This window comes from Amblyomma americanum, chromosome 2 (genome assembly GCF_052857255.1).
Source record: "Amblyomma americanum isolate KBUSLIRL-KWMA chromosome 2, ASM5285725v1, whole genome shotgun sequence".
In the NCBI taxonomy this organism is placed as follows: domain Eukaryota; kingdom Metazoa; phylum Arthropoda; class Arachnida; order Ixodida; family Ixodidae; genus Amblyomma; species Amblyomma americanum.
The window spans coordinates 133,016,377-133,039,235 of record NC_135498.1 but is presented as its reverse complement, the minus strand read 5'-3'; the positions used below and the strand labels follow the sequence as shown (position 1 = coordinate 133,039,235).

Here is a 22,859-nt window from a genome sequence, read left to right as displayed (position 1 = left end):
CATGTATATTCTGTTCTATTTGAATCACCTGACGCTAATTTCACGTCAAACTTGTTATTCTTGTTATTCTTGTTATGCTTTTTTATGCTTACATGCCTTTGTGTGACCGTTTCACATCACTGTCTCCCCCCCCCCCCTTTATGTAATGTCCCAGACGGGATCTTTAAGGGTTCAATAAATGATGATGATGATGATGATGATGATGATTTAACACTAATCCAGGCTTGGTGTTTGAAATGAAAAATGTATTTGAATACAGAAAAATGTGCCTACCTTTGCTTTTCACGAAAAAGAACAACATTCTGGCTCAGAGTCACATAAATAATGCATTAGTTAGTGAGGAATGCACATACATATACATAGGTTTCATAATGTCGAATGACTATTCATGGAGTACACATGTGGATCATGTGGTAGCCAAAGCTGGTAGGGCGTTGAATTTCCTTCAATGTAAGTTGAAGTGTTGGCAACCAAACTTTAAGAATACTGCTTTCATGTCGTGTGTGCGTCCTATCACGGAATAAGCCTGTACTGTATGGGACCCTTCACAGCAATCGTTGATTGACAAGCTGGAGAGAATCCACAACAGGGCAGCAATGTTTGTACAGGGAAGGTACGCGCGAAGAGATAGTTTTACGGAAATGAAAAATTATTTGCAATGAGAACCCCTTGCTTGTCGTAAAAGGAAGTTAAGACTAAAAATTTTCTACGTAGTATTTCACAATAGATCCGGCATAAATAGGGAAAATTATTTTAAACATCTCTTTTACGTTTCAAAACGACATGATCATTCTTGCAAAATTCGAGAGTACCGTGCCAGGACAAACTTGCTGCCAATTCATTTTTTGCCAAGACTGTGCAACAGTCGAATCGCCTATCGAAAGTGCAAGTGTACTCTGTAAATGAAGATGTCTTTTCTGCAAATTTGTGACCCCCTGCTGTAACGCCTTCGGGCAATGCGGGGTAATTATTGAATAAAGATTAAATAAAAAGATACTTGAGATTCCCTGCGCTCCGAAGAACGACAATGTCTGCTACAAGAAGGCAGTAAGTGGTTCTTTTCTTGCTGTCATTTCTGGCCAGAAGCGCGGTGTGAAAGAAATTGTATGGCTGTGCCTGGATTTCCCACTAATAAATTATTGAGAGGAAGCGTTCCATTATTTCGTGGTTCATTACACGGATCGCCACTTTTGAGATGCAGAAAAACCATTTGATATAACAAAAGGCCTGATGCTTTTCGTTATGATCGCACTTCCAGTCTTCTCTCGATGTCACGTGCAGGTGCCGCAAGCTACTTTCCGGGGATTTCCGTTTGTCTTCGCTTTGTTCGTGTCCATTCAAACACAATGAAAATCCCTAGCAGAACGGCGACCGTGGTGTTCAGAGCAGCTAGCATCCGATAGAAGCCGTCGTACGAGCCCATAGTGTCCCGAAAGTACCCTGAAAAATACAAAAGAAAAAGAAACACAGCACACAGAGGCATTTTTATATTACAGCCTGTCGTTACAAGGTATGCACCACAGGAACTTTTGCACCTTTTACTCTTAATGCTTAACTACTACTCTTGAGTGCACTGTTACTTCAGAACATTATTCTTGCTGAATTAGTATGGGGTGCATGAACGCAATAAGATCTTCATAATATATCACTCACGAAAGAAATCATAACTGGGGACATTCGCCAACCACACTATACCTGCCTGCAGTGCATAACGTCAAAATATGTGGAACTTTATAATACTTGGGAACAATTATAACAAAGTTATCATTGAGAATAATTTACCAAGAATATTAACTTTCTAAAGAACATAGGCGTTGATCTTCGGGATATTTTCGTAGTGTACAAAAGGTACGCGAGTAGGAAGAAGCCTGAAGGTCTCTTAGAAAACTCAAAATAAGCGACAATCAGCGGTGGCGATAGCAGCAAATGCGCTGTGCGCTCCTCAAAGATCTGAGTGCAGGTCGCTGTGGGCAGCGTTTGCTTTAAATAGAGCAGGTAACTTTCAACATAAGTCGTCCAGCTTCGACGCTGCTTTTGAACATTGTTTAAACAGTCGCACACAGCTGCAATTTGAAACAAGCATGGGTTCCTCCCGGCTGACAATGTCAGAATGTTTTCTGCAAGTAATCGTTCTTTCTGGCAGTAAAGAGAGCCCCGGTGGGATTCGAAAGAAAATAAATGCACGTGCGGCCTTTCGCAATCTCTTTTTTTTTACTGTTCTGTGATGGGTGCCCTTAGGGGCATGAGAACACTTCATGGCACCTGCACTGCTTTATGATCTCCAGAGCATTCTTCACATCTTGGTGCGAGTCGGTAATGCGTGTTTTTCTTTCTTCATGTTCGCACAATTTTATAGGGTGATGAAGCAAGGCAAAAGGAAGTTAGCTTTAACCGGCGAAAGGAATAAATTATTATGAGTAGTTTAGATCCTTCAGGCCACCATAATATCGTGTTTCCACACACGTGTAGTATGTCGCTAAAATACGTTCATCTGAACAACGCGAGGTGAAAACAGTCCTAAAGTTTGATTAAGTTCAGACTTTGAACCAATCACAATAAAGAACCATTAAACAACCTAGGACGCTTGCTCGGTTCTGCGGTACACTACTGAAAATGGCGTTTGCAATTGGGCGGCATTTCGGCCCCTTTATTCTTTCTCTTCTTGGCGAAGACCAGTCTCGTCAGCCTTACGAGCAGTTGTACTAGACATGCGATGAATCATAGTAGCTAAATATCTACTGAATATGTGCACGCTCAAATTTGTTTTCTGGGGGTACTTGGTTCTTTTGGTGCTTGTGTTGCCAAATCTTGCGTTTCTCCCCACTCTCTCATACGTCTTCTCGACAGCATGTCATGACTCTTGAATCGAAACTAGAAAGTAGCGGGTCTGGGGAGGCAGACGCAAATTGGTTATATTACGTTGTAAAGCGTTATGAGCGAAAAGGAATAGTTAGTAACCGCCATGGTTGCTCAGTGGTTATGGCACTCGGATGCTGACCCGAAAGACGCGGATTCGATCACTGCCGCGGCGGTCGAATTTCGATGGAGGCGAAATTCTAGAGGCCCGTGCACTGTGCCATGTTTGTGCACGGTAAAGAACCCCAGGTGGCTGAATTATCCTGAGCCCTTCACTACGGCGTCCCTCATAGCCTTAGTCGCTTTGGGATGTGAAACTCTCTTTACAACACTAATCCAGAGCATTAGTACTTGCTTGAAAAAGGAACGGCCAAAAAGCGCACGTATGCAATGCCTTCTTGCATAAACGACATCAAATAAAAGGGCGTGGTAAATTATTTGAAGGAAAAATGCTACCAAAGTTTTCCTGGAAAGCTCTACAAGATGCACGCTTTGCTTACGAATAGCAATCCACTTTTTTCATGTTCATGTGCTGCCACCTCGCGTACAACGCTGGAAGCTCATTGGAAGGGTCAAGGCCGGTCGTGACGCGCGCTTTCGCTCTCTCCTTACGGCCTGAGCAGGCGCCAAGGGGACAATGCATTTTTTTCTGCTCTGCTCCACCGCTGATCTCCGCGAGAGGGCGCAGCGAACCAACCCTTATTGCGGGGGCGCCGGAGCCGGTTTTGAGCAGCAAGTCGCCACGTGCGCGGGTCCATTTTTTCACGTGCTGGTTTTGTCGCTGTGCTTAAATGTGTGAACGAAAGGCTTGCCATGTAAAGTCATCAATACGCCTGCCCCATGCTTCTCTCGCCATGCTGACAAGGTCACCTTCCCCAGTAAGTTTCTGCGTCGGACTTCTCGTGGATAATCTCTCATAAACTTGTGAAGTGAAGCTTCGCTATAGTGTGGCCATGGTGTACTGTTGTGTGCCGTTCTGTCAATCGCGGTCCGGAAAGACTCCCGGTGTGTCGTTTCACCAGTTTCCAGTTGACCAGGAACTGTGCACCAAATGGAAAAAAAAACATTTCTCGGGAGAATCTCGTCATTAATGACAAATCACCCTCAACTACAGCATGCAGCAAGCATTTCTTGGCGAGTGGCTACGTAAGTGATTCTAAAATAAGAAAACTGGTTCCCAGTTTAGTTCAAACTGTATTTTAAGGGTATCCTTCTTACCTAGCACCCAGTGTGAAGAAAGCCCGCAGGACCCTAAAGGTCAGAGACATTGCTCCTTCCAAGAAGCCAGCAAAACGAAAGGCAGAACCGGAAAATTGCGAGCATGCATTGTTAGAGTCGCCTGAAGGTGAAACCAAGCAGATGGCTACTGCATGCACGCAAACAACAAACAACGATGCGCAGCGAGATAGCCGATACCGTTTAACGACAGCGAAGCTTCGTTCACAGGTAGCGTACTATCGCTCCATGGTCTCAAAAGCACAGCAGCAACTAGAAGCAGAAAGGAAGGTGGTATCCACATTTCACGATGACAAGCGCTACTCATCTCTTTAGAATATTGCTTCAGACGCTGAAAAGGGGGAGAAAAACGCTGTCTTCCTGGAGCACCGCCACCAGAACTCGCGAGTCAGCTCCATTCTCTTTGCTTTCAAGGACGCAACATCTACGACGCAGTTCATGAAAGTGATGAAGAAATGATTCGACATTCATGACACAACATACAAGGGAAGTGACTGCAAAATGCCCATCTCCGAGGAAGACGATGCCGGCTACTGTGGCTGCAAACTGAGTTTTGCAGCTACGTGAATAATATTCAAGACTGTTCCATCGCCACTGGCGTTGGGAACTTCACAGAGGAAAAGTACCGTGCCCTACTTTTCACCACGAAATTCACAGTGGAGGTAACTCAATTTCTACTGAGAAGAGGCGTCAACTTATACGTTCTCACTAGAAAGTTCAACAGTGATCCTGTCGAGGCATTGTTCGGAAAATTGGGCTTTATGTGCGGAGGTAATGACGCGTTGGATGCAAGAGCCGTTACAGCAGCTCTGCATCACATTGTGAAGAAAAAAGCACTGCTATCGAAAGAAGCCACTAATCACGGTGAAGACGCTGAAGAAGCGGCCGCCTCTGTTTCCCAAGATGTAGTTGAAGAACTGAAAGCTCTGGGAGCACATCATCCAGCTCCGGCTGCGTCTGTTACTTATTCAGGCTAGGTGTACGTAGGCGGCTATATTGCCAAACTTCGGCTATATTGCCAAAAGCGTCACACCCAAATAATCTTGGGTGTGAGACTTGCGTTATGCTTGTGACGACGAACAAGACTAGCAGCCCTCTTTACAAACTTCTGCGTGCCCAGGAGAATGGTCAACTTCACAATCCAAAGCCAGAATTTCTAGCGCTCTTGGAAATTACTTCGACGTTTTTTTAAAAGGCGTTCAAGGATCCTCCACGATCAAATATTCTTCAAACCTTACAACTAATCGTTGAGCCACATCTTGAAGATTCTCCCCTCCTATGCTGCCCGGAAGGTGTTGACAGGAGCCACGCCAAACGCTTAGCACATCTGATCTCGGAAAAGTTTCTCCGAATTCTTCTCGTCAATTACACAAACAAATTGACAGACCAAAATGACAAGCCGTCTGGGTTTATCCACAAACCAACGCGCAAGCATTTCAGGCTCTAAACGACATCACTCGGAACTGGCAGTCACACGACAATCTTGAATAATTCATTACAAGCAGTTCTTGTTATTGCTGTAAGTTCTTTCAACTATGGGAAACGTTGTCAGAGTTTCAAAGAGCAAATGATCTGTCTTATCTTTTGTGTTTCGTGCAGTGCGAACAGATTGAACAGATGCGTTTGAAGGCATTGGAGCGGCAAATCCTATTATTGTCAGAATACATTTTGAAGTACCGACAGGCACCTTGCAGGCCTTTGAGATGAAAATAAATGTTTCCTAACCCTGGTTGTTACTAAAATACCTTGCTTCAATTTTACTCGAGCCAGTCCCAAATGATCCAGCCGAGCTCTGCGCCATCATTGCATGCCAACTTCAATGCTTTGAGATCCATCTACTACTTCCCTGCTTCGCATGCATATATAGCGACGGCTGCATAATACACGGTTGCCAGGTTCTTGTTCAACGCTGGCAGCCGTTCAGTAACAAGTGCAACGTGTCAGAACCAGCGCGCACCGAGGCTGCCTCCAGCGAACATTTCAGCGGCTCTCTTCGAGCGGAGAGGGTAGGCTCGCAGCGCCGCCGGAGAGATGCGGTGGTAGGCCGCAACTGCCCCTCTCGCACAAGCCGTAAGAGAGAGAGCGCGCTCCCCTAGAGACAGGCCGTGGAAGGGTACTGTGCGCCCAACCCAGCCGGACTGAGTGCCGCTGCGGAGCACGTTTTGTTGGAATCTGTCAACGATGGCGTGTTCTGGGCAGCACCTGGTGCATGGAGGATTTATAGGATTGGCTGAGGGCTGGGTGCGAAGCCCGAGGCAGGCTACTGTGCCCACCAAAGAGCAAATTCTTCACTATCTTCGATAATGCGGCATGCGATGCGATCGCCAGCTGAGCAAGCGCCACCGCTTCGCAGATGAAGGCTACATACCGTACAAACTTTTCAATGAAATATTCCCGGTCAGTGAGGCTGGCGTTTTCCGCTGTATATACCTGCCATCCATGAAAGGCGGATACTACATCGTGCAAGCCGTAGCACAGAAAACGACTGGGGAGAACAGTTTTCATAATCCCGCCGCGGTGGCTCAGTAGTTACGGCGCTCGGCTGCTGGCCCTAAAGACGCGGTTTTATCCCGGCCGCGGTGACAGAATTTCTATGAAGGCGAAATTTTAGAGGCCCGTGTACTGTACGATGTCAGTGCACGTAAAGAACACCAGGTGATCAAAATTTCCGGAGCCCTTCAGTACGGCGTCCCTCATAGCCTGATTCACTTTGGGACGTTAAACCCCACTAAAACAAACCAAACCAAGTTTTCACAAGCAATCGTTGTGCTCAAGCGCTCCCGGATAGCTACGCGAGCTATAAAACCACAAGCGTACTCGCAACATGGCAGCTCTGCTAGCATTTTACTTTATTTTCGCACAGCACACCGCTGCATAGGTTAAACCAAGTATGCGCGTCCATAAAGACGTGCGCGAGAAGCGCACATTGAGCCATTCCCGCGATACCACGCAGAACGTTTCATCATGGATATGATGCGAACACGCGCATAACGCGCCTTCTTCTTCTTCTGCCTCTTAATGCGTGGCATAAACCCAAACTAGGGGATTGGCCATGGTGTAGTGGCATAAACAAGGAAATTTCTATAGGGGATTACGACAAAATTTTAGCACCATTCGTGAATGCTCTCGTAGCTTCTTTTTCGTTGTCCGCTCCATCGCGCGTTAAAAGCGGCTCACAGCATTTGCCCATTTGGCCTTCTTGCTTAATTTGAGAAAGCAAAAAGCGTCGGAACGAAGTCCGTGTGCCGCGGTGACATTCGAGGCCTTCCTGCCCATGAATAAACCATTTCGTGATAGACTGCACACGCATTGAACCACCGCACCTCGTCCGTACCTGTCACAAAGTGATTCTCGCACAGTTTAATGGACGTGTTTGACGGTGCCCAATGGCGGCCACGATCGTCGAGCCGGCGAACGGCTTTTATCCACGCTTCGCATCGAAGGCGGTCCCGGAAGCGTTCGCAAAGCGAAAAAATTCGAGTTTTCTTCCCTTTACATATTGGGTACTAAAGCCTTATGCAACACATGTCGTAGGTATTGCCAAATGCGTCGCACTGAACGCCCGACGGCTGCAGCAACGCACCCGGAGTAGGAAGCCGGTTTGTTTACACTTCCACGGCCGGTCTCGAGTGGAGCGCGCGACACTTCCAACATGTTTCGCGACACCGCCGCCAGGGGATGGGCGCATACCCAGTCGCGTCGTGAAAAAGGCGGATTGTACCACATAAAGCGCCTCTTGGTAGAAAACAAATGAGCGCAATGATAAGAAATGGCGCCACATTACGGACGCTCCCGAAAGCTTCGGAGCATCACGCACCACAGTGGCACAAACAAGAACACGAAACGTAAGGCCGGTTCACTGGTACGTTCGTCCTATACTTCTATAAGCTCGCGGACCCACGTGCTACGGGCGGATGGCGAGGCTCAATTTTTCGAGCACCAGGCAGAAGCTTCAAGATTAAAACCTGTCCCGCTTGAAGGTATGATGCCGGACCATAGAAGCGCGCAACTGCTCGGTAGCGGCACCACGTAGGTAGAACAGCGAAATGACGTTACCTTTGGTGCACAAAATTATATTCGACGTCATTTTTCCATTTGGTGCGCTGGCGCTCGGAACGTCACTCACTGTTTTCGCCACTCTTTTTCTGTGTTGCTCTGAAAAAGCAACCTGAATTGCACCAACCCTAACAGTGGCAGAGCCAACCATCGCAGGGGAGGTGCGTGAGCACTTAACGTTAGCGTCACTGCGCCTGGAGTGGTATAAGGGCTCTCACCGACCAATGAATGCAAAGAGGGACGAATATGGCTTATATGGACAGGAATAACTTATTAAAGATGAGTGTCACACGCTTAAGGGGGACCTTAAGTGCGGCGTTCAGTTTTATTGAGCGAGAATTAAGTTCCCCACTCGCCTATTTCCTTCACCGATTTCGCCGATATTTGCCAGCTTGACGCTTGAAATGTGAGCTTCGAACCGAAACCCATGTGAAAACCGAACTGCTGGCGCACGTAACTCCATTTGGCTTAACCACGCTAAATCATACGTCATTTGAAACAAAATTTTCCCTATAAAACTGCTGCTGACGGTTAAGGAAATCTTCACGAGCTATCAGAGAATTCAGAGAGTTAGTAAGGAAAGAAGAGCAATTTTTTAATACGGGAAAGTAGGTGTAGTGCAGAAAGCGTTTCCTTACGGCCACGTTTGAGAGTTGTCAAAACCTGCTAGCACTGCTAAAGGACGAGGATATCCTGCGCCCCCACATTAAAGCATGGCTGTGAGGCTTGCACATTAATCAGCTATTCTTGCTCGTATCTGTGTTTGCATATCAAAATATTTAGTTAAATTTTCCTGCTCGCTACTAATATATACCTGTTTTCTGCGTACAAAATTTCACGAATAATAGTTGCAACATATTCTTAATAGAAAATGTCAACATTGTCTTAATTCTGGAAAAAATTCTGAACACATATCTTTAAGAAGACATACATTAATTTGTTTTTATATACCATTTATAGAGCATATAACAAAACTGAAGCAATCAACCGTTGCCCGATTTCATTCTGTGAGGTGTTTCCTTCTGAAACTCAGGAGTACTGATTTCTTTTTTCCGTATATTGAAAAATATTTGTATGTACCGGACGGGAAAATTTTGCGCTCCTTGACAATATTGCTATAGTTATAAATAAAAAAAATATCTTCACGCAAACAGCAATCTTTAGCTTCACAAGATGCAGCAAATATATAGTAAAACATTAAGAACAAATTGCAGGAAAAGTTGTCTGGTTATAGGTAAAATGTCCCTTGAATACGCAAAACTGGTGGTTTGAGAGAATGGTTCCAAGTTTCGTAGCGTAGACGCAGTGCTTAAGTATGCCGTTTGCATAGTTTTCGTAATCACATCCTTCTGTCTGCGTTATGTTGCCATTCTCGACACATTCCTCTACTTCTTCAGTTCTTTCCCTCTCCTCAGAAGCCCGGGATTGCTGGCCGAATGTAAGTCTGTATTTTCCAGCTGTTGTCTGTTATGCTATAGGGCATATTACGTTATAGTGATTTGCACAAAACGCGTGCTTCTTTTCTATATTTGGGAGAGAATAGCCAATGAGCTCTCTTCTCATTGCATTTGAAAAACTCCACGCACCTAACAAGCTCGAAACACTGGGTTGGGTGAAAAAAATAAAAACTGATGCTAGTCCAACATTGCGGAAAAGCAAGTGCGTTCAGTGCTGAATTTTTGAAAGACGCGAATTGTTTGATCAATATGTTTTATACTGTTAATAAAAAAAAAGCTCTGCCCGTCGCCGTACTTCAGGAGATTTGGCGTTCCTGTGACGATCCAAAGGTCGAGCGTTCGATCCGGGACGGATCAGAAATATTTCGTCCTTCCCAACAGTGAAGAAAAGACATTGATTGCTGTAGCTCCTACACACTGTACTTTCGGCAGTCAATGAGTACCTTCTTCAAGCGCGTCTAGTCTTCGATTGCGATCGCAGTTGAACCTCGCTTGCGCGTTTTCTAAGGCATTTGTTTGTTCTACTGCGCTGTAATTAGTAGTATACTTTCTTAAGAATCCTGCGTCGGCGATGTGTGAAGTCTTATGTTCAACCCCACGGCTGCTTTAACAGATCGGCTTCGCTTGCTGCTGCTTTAAAACACTAACCCGTGGACAGTCTATCATCCTGAGTGTTAAACTGGCGGCCTCTTGCTCTGTAGTTTCTATATATTCTTCACCAACTTTTATCTGCGCTCGTATGATTTCACAAAACGTGGCTGGTATGCGCTTGATGTTGAAACATCAGCCACCGCAGGTCTCTAACCAAAGCCGGAAACTGAAAAAGAGGCTTGAAGAGCGTCTCCGACAAATAAGCCAGGGACAAATAAGCCAGGCACCTCCCGCACCATACCAATATGGGGCGGGTGCGCCAGCCACTGCGATTCAATGTTACGGCATCCACCCTAACAATACTCGTCGCTTGTCGTGATTACAAGCCAGCTAATGCAGGGTAATTCGCGTTCAATCTATTCCTAACCTCAATAATAGGGAAAGAGAAAAAATGTGGAAACAAGCATAAGTCGTAATTGGTTTGAGTCAAAATCCGCGGTTGGCGGTCAGTTCATTAACCCTAATCTGTCCAAAAATATTCTTATCGCTAGCTCAGACTAAGCCGCGCGAAAGGAAAAAATGGCCGGCATATTTTTTTCTTTGAAAATAAGTGCTAGTTAACTGAAGACGCTATAACTCCAGATACTGTGATGTTTGATTCTTTCGTAAATATGACAGAAAATAAAACAAGAATACAGATCATACAGGGCGACACGACTGAAGATAGCGAACATGTTTTTGTGGAAGAATTCTTCCTTTCAACAAAACAGTTCAAACCTATACAAATCTTTCTGCCATTCTTTATGCAAAACTGGTATTATGATATTAATCTTAAGCACTTGTACGCTTCTTTTTCAATTACTGTTTGCAATAGCTACTTGCGTCTAGTTGCAGTTATTTCTCAGCTGTGGGAAAGTTTTGCATTCATGTGAGTTTACACTACGAAAAAAAGAATAATGTAATGCAACTATAACAAAAAACTATAATTTAATTGTCTTATTTCGACACCTTATTTGAAAAGATATAAACAGGGCAATTCTGAGCTTGTTACATAGATCTACATAAATCACTGGTGAATTTTAATTAATACGCTCTGGACGTAAGGATTTGAAATTGCTTCGCCAAAGAGGTGGTCAATATATTTGTGACGGCATTTGCACATGCCATAGGTTGTCAGGAGAAAACAGCGTGTTACCGGACTTACCGATAATGGACGCACTGCCCAGAGACACTGGCACCATGACCAGTCCAAAGAGGCCCGAGCAGGAGGCTAGCCTCTCGATGCCAAGGTACTCAGCAAGGAGAATTCCACGTATCGCCGACGAGTACCCGTGTACGACCGTTTCAGCGACGCGCAAAGCGGCGATGGAAGCGAAGGACCCGGTGTGCGGCAAGGCTAGCGCGCAGATGGCTTCCAAACCGTAGGAGCTCGCGAAAAGCGGGAAGCGGCTGACTGGGATCCAGTCTGAGATTGGCACGATGAAGATGCGCCCAAGAAGCATTCCAGCGGCGGCGAACTCCACAAGATGCGTGGCGACGTCCACATCGATTCCCTTGTCCACGGCGTAGTCGACGATCGTTGTGCTGAACGACACGCTTGAGTAATCACCAGCCACTGTTGCTATGAGGAACACGTAAAACGCTGGCGTTCGAAAAACTTCTGTCGCGAATCTGCGCAGGCTCCGAACAAGGCTTGAAACGGAAGACTCCGAGCCCCTGCGAGATTCTTCAGGCAGTTGGGGAGATTTTCTCCTGACTTGAGTTATTTCCTCGGCGACAACTGGTTCAACGCAAACTGTATTCACAGACTTTTCAGCCTTTCTACCCGATTTCCATGTCGTGGGATGTTTGAGACTGCTTAGAGTAATTGTCGCCGGAGGCTTATGATGATCATCCACTTGTACTCTCGTTTTGGTACGTGCGTACGTCCGTAGAGGCCAAAAGGAACATTTTGTAAAACCATTTTTCAGGCTGTTCCATTTGACAGGAGAAGGGTTTTTGAGAAGCATGCTCAGGGGCACGGCATGCAATAGTACGCCCCCGGTCATGAGAAGGGTGCCGTCGAGGGCGTAGTTTGCACGAAGGTAAGCGAGGAACGCCGGGCCCAGCAGCCCGGAAACACCCCACGCGATGAAGGTGAGTGATAAGGCTGTTCCCTTGTATTTGTCGAAGCACATGAGGTGGTAGATGGAGACGGAGGCGAGGTACATGCCCAGTCCCAGACCTGCAGGCCAGTAATTGTGAACATTAATGCACCGTTACTCGAACCGAACACATCGCGAGGGAAGCACTTTCTCTCGTTGCAAGCGAAACAAGCGTGTAAATTACTGTCTTTGCAGTACAAAGTGAAGAATTATGCCACGTATAGACGCGAAAAAACGAGAAAAGAATAGGTGCAGAGCACTTCCATTGCAAACGAATTTGTGAAAACACGTTTGAAAGTGAACACACGCCAAAGTTGCAAAGCACTCAACTTTCTGCGCTGTCCTTCCACATATATATAAGTACCAATCTAATAAGTACGATCTGAAATTTTGCGTAGCCTTCAAGATGTTACACTTGAATTTTCGCTTCCTTTAGTTTTATATATGATCACTTACAGTTTCCATTAGTGCTTGTGCAGCCTGAAATAGCATAACTCTGCAACACCTCAATCATAACGAGATCTGTTTGATGCTCATCACCGCAAATTTGGAAAAGCTGTAGAGATATAAGCTGAACGGCTTGGTGCGTAAAGATTTACGTTTCTGTCAGCACCTTGTGCGGAAAAATGTTTAAGCTACAACCAGTTTTGAACTTCCTAGGGTAACGTTGGCTCTGGAACCGCAATCACACACAAAAAAGTTTGAAAATCTTCCATGAAATGAAATTGGTTTTTGGGGAAGAAAATGGTGCAGTATCTGTCTCACATCTCGGCGGACGCCTGAATTGCGCCTCAAAGGAACAGATAAAAGAAGATAAAGAGGTGTCGTGGTGGAGGGCTCCGGAATAATTTCGAGCACCTGCCGATCTTTAACGTGCATACATTTCGCAAAGCACACGGGCGCCTTTGAACCTTCCATTGCGAGAGTTTTCCTCTACACACAAGCTGACTTATGATGGCATTGCATAAATACTTGAGCTGTTTCGTTTCCTGAACGTTTTCAGATCTACAGCAGCTGAGATTAAGCGTAAACTCGGGCGTCACATTCTGCTCTCGAAAGCTCAATGTCTTTTTTATGGTATTTGTGGTTTTAACGGTAACCTTGTTAGCGCAGATTTGTCGCGAAGAGTTGGTAGATTTTGAAATCTGTTCATTCTCAAACCAGCACTGGAAAAGCTCTCAAGTTACTGCCTTGCGTCGGCAGCCTTACTTTGTTCTGTGTGCCCGCTCCAGCGGGGTGCCTCCGCTTCTTGGGTATTTCATGTACAATATTGAGCCAAATCACTATATCCTTTTCAGGCACCGAGAGTTTTTAAAATGCCATCTATTTAACCAAATGCTGAATTTGGGAAGCAGGTCATATGCATGTTGTCTTCGTGTTTATTCTCCCGTATACGCAGGCGACCCACTGCTACTTCGATTCTGGAGCACTCTCACATTTTCTGTACGCCCCTACATTTACTATAACAGGCATCGGCTACAACTCATAACTATCGTGTTTTATTTACTGGTTTTTACACAGCAGTCGTTGTGCCATTTTGGAGGAACTTCCAGCGAACTTCTATCCGCCGTTTATGCATGTCGCCTGCCAAGTGTTCACGAACGGAGAACCAATACTAAGTCGGAATCAAGTGAAAGCGGCTACGTTCAGCTGACGGCTGATATCTTGCTTTATCATTTCTTTCCCGTAGATACCGACTGTTTCCATTCATACCCCCAGGAGCATCTAACAAGCCAAAAGCACATCCACACGCCGCTCCCAAGCAGCACAGGTCATCGACCCATTATTGCAACCGGATGGTCCCATCCTGGTCCTTTGTAGGGCCAGGTTTGACAATACAATTACATTGTTGGGCCAATTACTTGTGCTGCTAGGGCTGTGAATGCTTATTACACATATCGAATGTTAGAGAATATGATTAACTGTTTTACAAACGCGCACAAGAACTTTCAGGAGCTAGAGACCATAAACTATGTTGAGAAGTGAACGTGTCCTCCAGGGAAAAAACCGCAAAGCGATCAAACACGGCAAAGCGATACTTACCATACATTGCGCCCAGCGTAATGGACATCCAAATGACTTCTCTGGTGAAGGCGGACGCGATGATCCCAAGGGATGCAAGGAAGGCTCCCAAAACCACGATGTTCACCACAGGTACGCGGCGCTGTAGTGCACCCACGAGCAAGCCTAGAAACAGCGAAAGGAGAAATTTTAGGTCATTGGAGCGAGCGCCAACTCTGCGACCCATACATATGCCAACTAGAAGAGTACAGAAGAGCTGCTTGGTCCTTCAACAAACGTACGTACTATTTATGCCAAAAGTAACTACGCAAGAATTTGCCTCTTAGTCGTGTAGTGGAACGCGTAACTTCTTAAGCTCTAATTATGTTTAAGGTAATGGGAAGATTTGTCCGCTCCTTTTGAGACCATTTAGTTTTAAGGGGTGCAATAAGACTCTATTAAACGGCTCAGAAGCAAGACGATACTTGAGTGAAAAACACGAATAGAAACGAGTAAATTGTAAGAAAAATATAGTGCAAGACTTCCAAGCATATATTGTCTTAGAAAGAGGCATAATTTCTGATAGCATACGCCTGCATCACTGGCCTTGACAGCAATGAGAGATTAAAATTTAGCTAGAAGGAATCAGTTATAAGTAGCCTAAATGTTGATTATTCCTGCATTAAAGGGTATTGATTCAAGCTTTAAGCTTGAATTTTGCTTTCCCAATGCTTCAGTGGCCAATGGCGAAGTCTTCAGGGGATATGTATTTCGCTGAAAGTTGTGGAATAAATGCAGTTGTTAAATTTTGAGCACAGCATAAGTCATTTTCTTTGCACGCTGGTCCCCGTCTTTTTACACAAGTAGGTGGATAGTCAGGCATCAAGTGGCGCAGATGAAGGCGATATTTGCATGCCTTCGCTGCAGTTTTTTTTTCTTTTTAACCTCGCTGAAATGAAGCTGAAGTATTCGCCGTGGTTAGTTCAATAACCACCTTCACAAATCGTCAGTTTTCCATCTCCACACTGCACACTGTCCTAATGATGGTTTCATTGACGATGAGTACGACAAGGATTAAGTGTTTAGCGAGAATGGAATTTGCTAGGAGCTGCAACGCCACCCGCACACTTAGCATGAATGCTCGGTCGCATGGCTTGGGTCGCATGGCATGGCATGGCTTCGGCTGGTGCGTACGGGACTTGCAGTACGGTGTGTTCATGCGCCTGACAGTAGTGGTCTGTTGCCTATGTTGAGGAAGCAATGCTTACTTCACCGTCGCTTTTTGTTTTTACGCCTGCCTGGCGCGGGTGAGCTTTTCTATCGACTTCAACTTACAGTCAGTGTATCTACTTAAGCTGTTTTCCAAGGTAAACACATAAATTTGAACAACTTTTTCTGTTTCACCTTACAGCATAAAACTATGTTTGATGAATTTAGCTTCGAAGCGATGCTTAGGTGAGTCATACTTTACATTTTTTTAAAGTGTCCAATACCATTTCCGCACTGAATTCAAAATCGTGCCTATTTGGTTGCATGTTTGTTTTATCAACGCTTCAAAATGCTTTCTAGGATGAAGTTTCTTTTAGGGTTTTCCTGAACGTTTGACTTCTGCCTCCATAATCGCGACTAATGCTTACGACAGTTGACTCAGGAAGTGTAGTAGTCTGTATGAATTTCTTATACGATAAAATTTATCACTTCAACACTTTGATGAAAAGGTTCTTTCACGATGTTTTATGCCGTAATGCATGCATCTGCGACAATCATGGACTTAAATATCGTTTTTAAAGGCCTGAACAAGAATTGACGACTCGCGTAACGTAAGGAAACGCGGGTTGGGATGCTCTTTAAAAGCTAGCCTCCCTAGTTTTCTCTCCTAGAAGAGAAATGGGGCGGTTTGCTATTACCTTTGCAAACACTCAAGTCATCGAACAAAATGACTATTAAGAAGTTCCTTTCAATCGCGGCTTGTGTAGCGGCGGCGCAGCAGCAGGGAGACGACATTTATGCAAACAAAACAATGCGGCTGAACGAAGACACAAGGACGAATATCACATATTCTGGACAGAATGTAGCAGCATAAGATGAAACCCTCAGCGGGAAAGCAGTTCTCGGGTTTTTTACTACGCTGCTTATTTTTGTGATTAAATTTAGTGCTGTAAGTGACAAAGGAGGAAGCGGCTGCGACAGCACTCGACACATAATTGCCACTGAAATTGCAGCTGTGTAGCTGTAACAACCAATGACAGGTGCGATGAGTAACGTTTGTGTTCGTTTCAACAAATTTAACGGACCAGAAATATTGACAATCAAACACCTCTGCAGCCATTCAGACAAAGAATCCTAACCACACTTCGCACCTGCAGTTATCGCTTCTGGTTATTAGAGAGCAAATGGGACGCACAACGTTGCATCAAACTCACAGCCATTTATCACGCTCTATCCGTGTTGTATTGTCCTTCTGATGACGTTGGCGATCGAATTTTATGAAACCTTTCCGCGTAATTGAAAATAAGGTACAGGTTATAGCTTTTTCGTGATGTATAAGTGAAAATGGGACCAGCGTTTTATGTTTACCAATTACCGCCTCTGAAAAGTCTTTCACGCTTAGTATAACATACAGCCAAAAGACCCGCAGCGGCTAGCAATGTTTTCGAGCATCAGCCTCGTACACGGGAAATACAGGGTTTGATCTCGAAAACTGCCCGGACTTGGTTCGTAGGTTTTTCTCGAATAAAATACTTGGAAAACGGTGTCTTTGCAACTTACCTTGTGAAACGAAAAATAAATTTTGTTATAGAGTTCTTTGGTCAATGCTCCCCTTGCTCCATAAGAATATAGCATCATCATCACCATAGAAACAAAAGCAAATTCCTAGCCATTCACGTCAAATTGAGGGAGGTAACATGAAATGTTCTGGGAAAAAAGCAATACGGCCAGGTGTCTTAACAATTGCTGTTATATTTGGCTTCAAAGCCATTTAAAAATAACACAACTCAAAAATAGGTTTCCTGGATACGGCGTCAATGATAGCGCCTTTGATAAGGCTGTGGGATAATGAAGCTTCCCTAATCGCCTGCAAAATGAATGATGTATATCCGGCCTAATCTTTAACTGGCTGGACTGTCGCATTGCTAAATGCACATTGTATATGGTTTCTGTCGTTGACTTCTGGCATAGTGATGCTGTAAGTAGCAGTATGAGATCTCATTTTGCAGTCGCCTTGAAGTAAAATGTTTGAGTAGAGTACCTCCTCATTACATAAAATTATTAGAAATCCGCATCCTCTTCTGATGCGATGAGTCAAAACAAGAGGATTAGTGTAGCAATGGTTCTGGTCCATCTGACTTCCTCTACTGGGCAAAATACCTCTGCTTCTATTGCCGACAAGTAGTTTGCCCAGAGTAAGCGCAACTGCGCTAAGAGAACCATTGCTATGTACCTATCCCACTTCTTTTGGATCATCGTAGGTGCGGACGATGACGATTTCTAATAATTTTGACCTAATCAGCGAGGTATTCAACTCAACCATTGCATCAACAAAAGAGACCGCCAAATACTACATCACGCGAAAAATTACAGTGGGAGTATTACCAGCGCTTTAACCGAGGGAAGCCTTTTGTTTTGTAAGGTGAATTTAGTGATACAGCACTCGAGCCAGTTAAAGATTTGGCCGGGTGAACACTCTGAGGGGTACTTAACGCGCAGTTAGCAAGAGTAGAGGATACGAATATGATATATTCTTTAGAGGACGAATTTTTTGATAAATGCCATGCCACCAGGTTTCATGCCACTCAAACAATGCGCTGCATCAGTGAGGAGGGCATTTCTAAACAAGTATGGGGTAGTCTATGGACAAGGAACGGATTAGGGTGATTTAACATTCCAAAGCTGCCCTTCAATTACGGCCTTTGCTCTGACGTAAAATTTTGGGTCCGAATATAGCACACAAATAACGCCGAATGAGTTTAGTGCGCAAAAAAAATAACAAAAGTACGTAAATTATCCCTTCGTTAACAATACCATAGATTTCTCGTAAACATTCAGCTGCGTTATTCTATCGGCACACCATCCAAACCTTTATCGCCCTGGAAAATTCCTTAATGAGTACATGGGTACATTTTACCCCATAGCTGCACAAAGGATATAAGTTACTGCTCTTGAACGTTGTCTCATGCCTGAGATTCACCATCATTAGCCTCACTACGACCGCTGGAGGGCATTGACATCTCCCATGTCTCTCCAAATAATCTTGTCCCTTGCCAGCTGCGGCCATCATATCTCTGCAAACCTAATCTCATCCATCAAACTAACTTTCTGCCGCACCCTGCTACGCTTGTCTTGCCTTGGAATCCGCTCCGTTACCCTTACAGACCGGCGGCTATTTCGCCTACGCATTACATGCCCTGCCCAAGCCCATTTTTTCCTTTTGATTTCGAATGTCATTAAACAGAGTTTCTGCCCTAAGTCACTGTGCCCGCTTCCGGTCTCTTAACGCTACACTTATCATTTCTCTTTCCGTAGCTCTCTGCATTGTCGTTAACTTAAGCTGAACCCTTTTCGTTAGCCGGCACATTTGTTCTCCATAAGATAGTACCGCCAAGATACAGTTGTTGTAGACTTTTGTCTTGAGGGGTATTCGAAAACTGCCATTTGTGAACTGAGCGAACCTGTCAAACGCGTTCCACATCATTCTTATTCTTCTACTTATTCTCTTTCCTGATTAGTATCTGCAATCACTACCTACCTAATTTAGACGCATTCCTTTACCACCGCCCGCACTTCGCTACCAATTGTGTGCTGCCGTTCCCCTCCGAGAGTGTTGAACATTAGTTTGGCTTTCTGCATATGCATTTTTAGACACACTGTTCTGCTCTGTCTGTCTAACTCATTGATAATGTTTTAGCGTTTATCTACGGAGTGACCTAGCAAGGCAGTATCATCAGCGAATAGCAGATTACTTACTCATTCTTCTGTTATCTTCGATTATATATAATCCAGGCCTCGGAATACTTCTTGTAAGCAGGCGGTCAATACCATTAGCGAGATTTTGTCTCCCTGTCTGACATCCTTTCTGATTGGAGTTTTATTGCTGACTTTGTGGAAGACTATAGAAGCTGTGCACCCGCTGTATATGTCATACAGTAATTTTCCATAAGGCACTTCAACACCCTGATTAAGCAATGCCCGCATGATGCTGAAGATTCGAGTATGTGAAGTTCTCTCTGTAAATCTACAAATGTTATATATAGGGGTTCATTATACTCAGCGCAATTTCTGTATCAACTGATTGATAGCGCCAATATGATCTGTTGTTGAGTAACCATTTCTGAAAACCTGCCTTATCATTTGGTTGAAGGATCTCCTTACTCTATTAGCGAATACTTACTAAATACCTTGTAGGCAACGGATATTAGGCTGATCGGTCATTAATTTTTGAAGCACTTGACGTCTGGTTTCTTAAGAATTAAGATGATGTTAGCGTTCTTCCAAGGTTCCGGTACGCTCCTGGTCGCAGGCTTGACGAAAACAGGGTGGCTAGTTTTTCTAGTACAATGCTCCTCAGCCCTTCAACAGATTTGCTGTTACCTGATTCTCACCAGCTGCTCTCCCCCTTTGAATTGCATTGTCGCTATTGCCGGGATGTACCAGTACTGTGTGGTATTGCTTGTCTATTAACCTCCTGATTACATTGCACTGGCGGCTGTATAGATTTGTGTAGAAGTCTTCAGTTAGATAGCTATCTAATCCATATTGCTAATGGCATTGTCATCTTGGTCTCTTAATGAATTCATCATTCATCTGGTTTTTGCCTATGCCTAATTTCCTCTTCACCATGTTTAGCATACCTCCGTTCTTTAGGACATGCTCAATTCTCTCCATATTAAACCTCCCTGTGTCGGCTATCTTGCCCGTATTTATTAAGTTTAATATCTGTGCCAGTTTTATTCTTTCAGTTAGGATTAGACGCTTCCATGCTTTCGCGTTTTTTTAATGAGATTATTCGTCTCCTAAGATATTTTGCCTGTTCCCTGTCGAACCATCCTACCACCTACTTCTACTGCGCAGTCTGTAATGTAGCTGTGAGATTTTCATTCATTGTTTGAATATTGGAATCGTCTTCATCAGTTAATGCAGAATATCTGCTCTGCAGCGATGTGCTGAATTCCTCTACTTTCCCTCTTACCGCCAACTCGTTAACGGGCTCCCGCGGGAAGCAGCGATGGCATATAGGTTGAGCATTCGCTAGCGTACACGAAGACCGGGGTTTGAATACCAGGGCAGCAAAATGCTCCACCGGATTTAATAAAAAATTCGTTGTACGCACTTAGATATCGCTTAACTGCGAGAAGGCGAAAGCCGTTTGCGACTCACGGCAATGATTTTAATTTGCCGCGCTTGAATGCATTTCCTGAGAGCAGAAGAGCAGCTGGCGGGAGGGGTGGCGCCACGTGACCTAGCTGGCGACGTAACGAACGGACGGTCACCGCGACCAAGGTCACGTGACCTAGGTGGCGATGAAACGGACGGACGGTCAACGCGAGTGTGAGCCATTAAAGGCTATCGCCTTAAACTTGTTCGTTTCGACATAAATGCATAACCAGGCCTAGAGTGCAACCTGATCTCGGTTAAAAACGGACTCCCTCATCACAGCAGGATTTAGCCAGAATCTTCTTTGAACAAACCAAATTACCGTCTGCCCTAAATCTCCAGCGGCTGCGGAGCAAATGACCTATGCGGTGGTCGGAACTTTGACGCAGCAGAGGGTGCTAAGAATCTTTGGCTCCAGACAGGTCGGTATTGAAAAATGAAACTAGCAACATTTAACGGTAGAGCCTTATCCAGTGAGGATAACCAAGCAGTGTTGTTCGAGGAACTAGCGGGTATTCAATAGGATGTCTTAGGGCTTAGTGATGTTGGGAGGACAGTTGAGGCGTATACTGTACTAAGAGGCTGGCACGTACCGTGATATTGTGGACTAGTGGACAGGCGAGAACTAGGTGTGGGATACCTCATCAATCAAGATATAGCTGGAAACATAGAGGACCTCTATATTGTTAACGAGAGGGTGACAGCTAACGTAATTAGGCTTAATAAGAGGATAGGTTGAAGGTTGTGCAGGCCTGCGCGCACACCTCCAGCCATGATGAGCAGATCGCTGGATGCTTCAGTGAAGGCGAGGAGCCAGCAATGAAGAAAGTAAAATCACAGTACAATGTACTGATCGGCGGCTTCAATGGAAGGTAGGAAAGAAGCAGGCCGGAGACCCGGCGATAAGTGCCTACGATACACGCTTTAAGCATAGCAGGGGCGGGGGGGGGGGGGGGGGCAGTTATTTGCAGAGTTCGCGGGGGAAAAAAAATTCAAGGAAGATGAATACCTTCTTCCGTAAACTAGATAAGAAGTGGGCGTGGAAGAGCCCAAATGGTGAGACACTAATGAAATCGACTTGGAGGCTTGGAGGAACTCAATGAGGAGGCGTTCGGAAAGTTGCGTTGTAGTAACCAAAGAATGGTAAAGCCTCCAATTCGCTTAGACTTGAGGGAAGAGAAGAAGCTAGTGAACCTGAGATTACTAGTAATGTAACAATGTAACAAGCTTGCAAGCTTCACAGCTCTTGATTGTAGCAAAGCGAGTACCCGAGACGTGCGTAGCCATGGTGAGCACATTCTGCGGCCAGGACGCCCGCTCCCGGCTGACATTGTAGTCGTCCACGAAGAATACGAAGAGCACCGCCATGTAGGACACCGGCAGAGTCAGCACCAGCGTGGAAAGGGCGGCTAGGAGTGGTACGCCCCAGCACACGTCCACAGGAGGACCCTTTGTCCTGGCTCCTACCATCCCTCGTGCTGATGGGAGTGCAGGAGCCATGGTTTTATAGGCAGAATAAGGCCGAGGTGATGCTTCTTCCTGGTAGAAGAAGTAGAAGCCAGTGTTTAACATACTTCGGTTAGGCGCATTGATCGAAAGAACCTGTCGCTGTATCTGTACTACTGGGAAATGTGCAAGTGCCTTTAAAAACCTTTTTGATAGGTTTAACTTGAGATCTGCAGGTGCGTCTGAGAGAGTTCTTTGTTCACTGGCTGTTTTGGCGCAACAAAGGGCACTGCATTATGTTGCCGGGCCAGTTAGTTGCACGTGTTATCATTTAATCGGCATGTCATCTTTTAGCTGTTCTTGTCTCATGATTGGCGTGTACAGGACCTGTCTGTGAGAGCGTATCGGCAAAGCGTGTCTGCAGAGCGTATACGCACGAAAATGTTCGTGCAGGACGTGTCGACAGAGCGTGTCTGCACGATAACGACCATTCGAATAAAGAAATTCGGCAGCATTGCTGTTCAAACCCAGGTCGTCTGTGCGCCAGGGGGCATGCAAAGAATACTCTACGAAGGGTTTTTTTTTCGCAGTGGTATTTATTAAGCGCATTTGTATGCAAGACAGAGCTATATACAATATTTACAAAGTAATTAGCCAGTAGCTGAGCAGGTTAACGGAAACAAGAAAGCACACAACTAAA

General features: G+C 45.0%; 1 protein-coding gene across 1 annotated transcript in view; it reads right to left on the bottom strand.

Moving 5' to 3' along the window:
- Nucleotides 1-515: 515 nt before the first annotated feature.
- Nucleotides 516-22,859, bottom strand: part of LOC144119098 (monocarboxylate transporter 5-like) — a 77,089-nt gene continuing 54,745 nt past the window's right edge. The window contains exons 2-5 of the mRNA XM_077651814.1: nucleotides 21,982-22,252; nucleotides 14,384-14,527; nucleotides 11,401-12,420; nucleotides 516-1,440 (exon numbers count right to left, since the gene is read on the bottom strand). Of these exons, the coding sequence (XP_077507940.1) occupies nucleotides 1,292-1,440; nucleotides 11,401-12,420; nucleotides 14,384-14,527; nucleotides 21,982-22,213 (1,545 nt within the window). The 5' untranslated portion in view covers nucleotides 22,214-22,252 and the 3' untranslated portion in view covers nucleotides 516-1,291. The remainder of the gene's footprint in view (nucleotides 1,441-11,400; nucleotides 12,421-14,383; nucleotides 14,528-21,981; nucleotides 22,253-22,859) is intronic.